Source organism: Callorhinus ursinus, unplaced genomic scaffold (genome assembly GCF_003265705.2).
Source record: "Callorhinus ursinus isolate GAN/ISIS: 27379988/994484 unplaced genomic scaffold, GSC_fseal_2.0 scaffold12, whole genome shotgun sequence".
NCBI lineage: Eukaryota > Metazoa > Chordata > Mammalia > Carnivora > Otariidae > Callorhinus > Callorhinus ursinus.
In genome coordinates, this window is record NW_027397074.1 from 59,470,669 (window position 1) to 59,476,796 (window position 6,128).

At 45.9% G+C, this 6,128-nt stretch overlaps 1 protein-coding gene across 2 annotated transcripts in view; it reads right to left on the reverse strand.

Annotated features, from left to right (window-relative positions):
• Positions 1 to 5,694, reverse strand: part of CTTNBP2 (cortactin binding protein 2) — a 148,533-nt gene extending 142,839 nt beyond the window's left edge. For both annotated transcript variants that reach the window (XM_073899111.1, XM_025873334.2), the window contains exon 1: positions 5,474 to 5,694. In XM_073899111.1, the coding sequence (XP_073755212.1) occupies positions 5,474 to 5,554 (81 nt within the window). In that variant the 5' untranslated portion in view covers positions 5,555 to 5,694. The remainder of the gene's footprint in view (positions 1 to 5,473) is intronic.
• Positions 5,695 to 6,128: the final 434 nt, after the last annotated feature.

Below are 6,128 nucleotides of genomic sequence, written 5' to 3' on the forward strand. Positions count from 1 at the left end.
CAAGACAAGCAACTGAGTATACTGGAAGGAGGTAAAACTGACAAGTAAAAAGAATGTCAGGAAGGAAACCTGGTAATGGATATAACTAATTTTAAGTACAAGAAAACTGGAATGAAAAGCAAAGAAGTGGCTCGGGCAGGGGTGACAAGTTCTGATAATTAAATGCAGCTATATCCCTTTTCCTCCTTTCAGATCTCCTGTCTGTCTCCACTTCTTCTTTAGAAAAAGAAAAAGACCACATCTCAGATAAAACAAATGCCTATTTCCATTCCAACTCAGTTTTTCCATATTCCATCAGCCCTACATGGGACATATCCACATGTGAACTAGCATCCAGATCCAATAATTGTCCTTTAAGAAGCTTATCATGCATTGAATATCAGCTTGATTATCTGTAGGTGGTAAATGGCAGCACGCTGATTTTCAAATGAAGAGGCTGAGACATAGACTGCTAGATGATATTCTTACAGTTACAAAGCCCTTCTGTGGAAGAACTCGGGCCTTTGGAATCATCTTTTTGCCTTTTCAATGAAATATAAAAGTGTCAGAAGCAAATCATTTACAAACAAGCATTCATTCTGCATAGTGATGTTAACTTAGTTATATTGCATTTACTCTAATAATCTTTTAACTCCATCCTTAATCTACCCGGTTATTTGCTAACAATTTCAAGAGCAATTTTTTTTCCTAAAAATCGGGATTTCTATATGCATGGCATCGTATTGTGCACAGCATTAATATGATCTCATTATTTTTGTACAAGTTATTTATAAAAGATGAACGCATCTTTAAAAATCCTTTGATTTCAATGTCATCATCATCATCTTTCTCGTAACTGTTCTCCATTTTTTTTTTTTTTTTTTTACTTAACGTCTAAGAGAAAAGACAAGTTTCCTTTTCCATGTTATACAAGTCTTGCAAAGGAGCCCCAGTAGAGAAGAATACAATTGAGTGCATTCAAATACTCTTTTCTAAAACAACACTCAGAAGTGCTTAGGTGGCAAAGTATATGGGGGCAGAAGGGAGAGAAACTGCTCCATCTTTCCTAGGCACATTTAAAGTTGAATTCAGGTTCCAGATTTCTGGGCATTTGCGGACTAATCCAAAGCCTTGCCTATCTTCCTGCCCAATCTTTCCTTTTATTCCCTTTTCCTGTTTCCAAACTTCTTTCCATTTCTGTCTTGACCCCCCTCAATCATCCCCTCCCTCTACACCCCAGTGGGTGATTTGACCTTGACTCTATTTTAGGAAGAATTCAGAATGGGAGGGATGCAGTTACCATTCCCAGCCTCAGCCATTATTCTGAAGAGAGATAATCTAAAGGGAAAACTAACAGTATCGTAAATTAATTTTTTAAAAACCTGTGAATCTGAAATGTCACCGAGAAAAGCAGCTTGGAAAGAGACAATATACAAATACAAATAAGAACAAACAAACAAAAATCAGAAAATCACAGTCATCGTCCAGAAACAAGAAAAGCTCTGTAACATGTCTAATGTTAATTACTACAAATCAGAGGCCAACAACTTAGTAACACACAAAGTAAATTTCCCAATTAGCCAAACAATAAGTAGTAGGACACAACTTTTTAGTGAGTGCTCATTTTCTTCATTCCATATTAGCGAGACACCTACCATGTATGTGCCTGGCACAGTGCTTAACCTTTGCTTTCTTTTGGAAACAAAACCCCCACAGCTTTTCTTGAAGGAGGCTGCTCTCTCCCAGCTCCAGCCTTGCTGTGCATAAGATCAACAGGAGATATCTGTAAACGGCTGAATAAGTACTCAGTCTGTGAAACATTTTCTCACCTCATAAAGTTACGTGAAACACAAGAGGATAGAACCAACTGGCAATCTAGCCTAGGCATGGATTCAATCACACAGAAGACAAATGCTTTTCTCTAAACAAAATTGCTCCTGTGAGAAATGCAATGGCAACGATACCAACAACAACAATAAAGTCAAAAAACAGGCACAGAAATATACATTTAAGAAGAAAAAAGAGTGAGAAACATCATGTTGAAAAGCATCAGTCATAGTCTAATCATGGGGGAATATTTCAGTCTATTTCCTCAACTTCTAACCTATTTTTCTAAAGCACTCTGTTGAGACTGAAGTTGAAACTCTATGCTCATCTTGGAAAGCCCCTCACGTGTGCCCCAGGCCACCTTTCAAGGAACCCTAAGAACCAGTTACATGGCACACAGCTGCCTGCCGTCTCCACTTCCAAGTCCTCCTTGCATCTCAGGGCCCAACTTAAATGCCATCCTTCTGTGGAATGTTTCCAGGTCCTTCCACTAGGGATCCCTTCCATAACTCCTCCTCCCCAGACTCCTAATATAAATTATCTGTGCCTTTCATGACATCATCATGTCTGATTTGATTCCTTGGCATTTATCAGTTTCTACCCTTGGAATGGGATGTGTTACTTTTTATGGCGGCAAAGATGTTACTCGTGATGCCACCATCTTGGTAAGTGGGTGGTAACGTGTTAAATCTAAATTACTCCCTACTTAAAAATTATGCTGTGAAACTTTCAATATTCTAGAGCTGCCATATAACATGGTTGTTTTAAGAAAGCTTAGCAAAATTGGCTAAGAAAGTACTTTTCTTTGCATTTACATTCAATATTGTCACCTGGAAACAAAAATTTCCAAGGTACCAGCTGCTAATTTCATACTCCTGTTGTGCATTTAATGAAAGCATTGTCCAAGTTTTTTTGTCATTATCACCATGACAACAAAAATTTGTATCTACTTTTTGCATATTAGTTGCCCCAGAAAAGTCCAGAATGACAAGAATGTTGCTCAGCTTCCCAAACACAGCTCTAAAGAGATCTCCCTTTTCCTTTCACTCTTAAAATTCTCTGGTGACAATAAAAAAGCAGGAAGATTTCTGTTTCCATACTGCCTTATCCATTAGGAGTTATTTTCAGAGTAGAAATAGCAATATAGCCTATAAAAGTCATCACATTTGGCTAAGGCACTGAAAATAACCCAGGTCTCTCGGCATGGTTCACAGCAAAGACTATTAATATGATCCTATTGAATAATGTAGCTGTTACCCAGCTTTACACTTGGGATGCTTTCAGGATTTAAACAGCTAAGAACAAGGATCACAAACTAAATTTAAAACACTCCACTGAAAATCACATTAAGCTGAAAACTATAAATTAAACATGTCTCTAAGCAACAATCTAAATAGTCAAAACTTAGTGAAAACACTTTCAAAAATAGCCTACTGCTTTGGAGTCTCCATTGGCTCATGACTGCCAAATGTACATACAAAAATGCATAATATGTAAACTAATTTGAAATGAAATAAATCTCTAAAATGTAAAACAACTTATTCCCTAAAAATGAAAAAAATTTTAAGTCCTCAGTTGCCATGAACCCAAAATGCATAAAAATGTCTTTGATTTTTAATCATCAGGTAAGAAGCAGTTAAATGACAAATATTTAAAAAATCAAGCTGTAAGTCAAATGGCAGATACAGGAGGGCCATACTGTTATTAAGTGAAAAGTAAAATGCCCAGTTTACTGCATAATAAGCCATCATCAGAATTTTACTAAAAAATTATTTAAAAAACTATTAGATTAAGCATCCTTATTGCATCCTCCAAGGATTCTACAGAAGTAACAAGTTTTACTTCCACAGATTTTTCCATGGCTATCATTAACCAGGGTGAAATGATAAAATCCCCACCTATCCACAGTGAAAAATCAGACTCCTGAAAATATTCAACAGCAGAAAGGGAACAGGGACCTTGTTAACACAAAAACCTGTCCGGCGTCCAAGATTCTTTTTGCAATCTAACCAAATAAAACTATAGATCAGCCACAGACCATAAATCAGATGTTTGTGTTTGGTTTCATTGTCAGGTGATTAAAGACTGAGGTATTGTAATAGAAAGAAGGCTGTTCCAAGTCGATTAAACAAATTCAACCTTCCTGGAAAACAACACACACCCTACCTCTTTTTTCTCACTCCCCTCCCTTTAGCATCTCCTGGGGATGAAGGTACCCAATCACTTCCAACTTCCCAGGGAGGTTTGTGTTGTAATAGCTAGCTTCCTTATTGTATTTCACAAAAGGGAACTGATTCACTGCATCACAAGCGAGGTTTCATCTGAAATCTTAAGTTCACGTTTTCCATGCAAAGAATGAAAAATCAATTTTCCTCAAAGTTTCAGATTAAAACTTGCAAGTTTCACAAGTGGAAATCAGCAGCCCTCCTCCTCCTCCGTTTTTCCTTCTCTCCCTCTGTCTCTCTTTTCCTGCCCAGGCTCAGCTCAAGTAGCCTCCTCCACCCCCACATCTCTCCTCTACATCTCCAGAAAGCCCTACGTCCAAATAGAGAGGGAAGAAGTTCAAATAGCCCAGATTCACACCTGGCCCTGCCCTCTGCTGCTCGAACACCGACTCTGTTTAGGAAAGAACTGCGGGGCGTCCATGCTCTACTCAGTCCACACCACCCGGAATCTCCCGCTAGAGCAGCGGGACCGCGCCAAGGGTGGGAGGCGCTCCCAGGGCTGCCTTTCTTTGCAGATCCTTGCAGCTCCTGCGAAGCTGCTTCTCAACTCCGAAATCGTTTCCACCCAGGAAGTGTGGGTCCAGCCTCCCCCCGCCCGCCCCCGCCTCCAAGGTAGGGGCTGGAAACCACCATTCAGTCTCTGTGCACAGGGATATTGTGGGGCCGAAAGCGGGGCCAGCGTTGGATGGAAGCTCATTAGGCTTCTAGATCCCAGCGAAGAAGAACAATGTGTGGACACCAGATGCTGAATCTCCACCTTGCCCGGGCACCTTCTAGGGAAGAACGAGGACACCCTCCCACCGCGGCCCCCCATCTCCAAGTGATGGGGCAGCAGGCAGCTAGGACGCAAAGCTACGACGCTAAGCGGAAGGCAACAGCGCCCAAAGCCGACACCGGGCCTCTCTAAAGGGGCCTCAGGCACATGAACACACACACAATGGGCATCCCCACACCTGCCTGGCGATGACCCGTCTGCCCCTAGCTGTCTTCTTGGGTCCGCTGAGAGATGCCAGGCAGCCCCGAGACACGCGCCCACCACCACGCGCGCAGCTAGAGGCGAACAATGGGGGGGTCAAGTTCGCCTAGAAACACATGCCAGCCCCCGCCCCTGACCAAACCCCACAGCAGCTGAGGGAGTGGGCAAAGGGGTCGCACAGGATACACGCAGGGAGCCCCGAGAACAGGGCGGACCGGGACTGCTTCCCGCGGGGCTGCGAAAGGACGGGAGGGATCCCGAACCCAGGCGGCCGCCTCACCCTCCTCGACCCGGATTCCGGCCGTGAAGCACCACAAGGAGGGGGCACCCACGGAGGGGCTACCCAGCGGAGGGGACACACCAGGAAGCCCGGGCTTGCGGAGCGCCCCGGGGCGCAAGCCGGGTCCAGCCCGAACCCCAGCCCGCGTCTGCACTCTCCCCGCGCCCACCCCGGGACCTCGGTTACCGCCGCCTCCGCCGTGGCCCCCGCCGCGTCCTCTGGGGCGCGGGAGAAATCGGGCTCGCAGCTCGCGCCGTCCGTCGCCATCTTCCTGCTCTAGCGGATCCGAATGCGAGCTCGGAGCGGCGGCTCCGGGTTCAGCCTTTTCGGCGCGGGCGGCGCTTAACTCGCTGCGGTCCGGGGACGCGGGCGCTTGCAGCCCGGCCGCCGCAGCCGCCGCCGCCGCCGCCGCCGCCGCTCTCCCTCCTCCCCTCGCCACCGCCCCCGCCGCCTTAACCCGCTGCGCGCCGGAGCGCCGCCCGCCGCCGCCGCCTGGTCCCCGCCCCGCCGCCCCGCCGCCCCCCCCCCCCCGGGGCTGCCAACAATCTGCCGCGCGTGGAGGGAGGTACGGGAAATGGGCACGCGCCCCGGCCCGGCTAGGAACCTGCGCGAAGAACGGGTAACCAAAGCCCCGGACGAGGTGGAGGAAAGAAAGCCCAGTAGGTGATTCTCCCGGCACGGTCCCCACCAAGCCGGCGGTGAACAGAACAACCGGATTAAATGTCAGGCCTCCCGATTCTGAATTCTCTGTACCGTCAAGGAAAAGCCTTCACTTCAGCCCCCTCTATCCCACAGCTAGGAATCACACAAGGCATCCTTTTCTTCTTTCTTGAATTTGTTT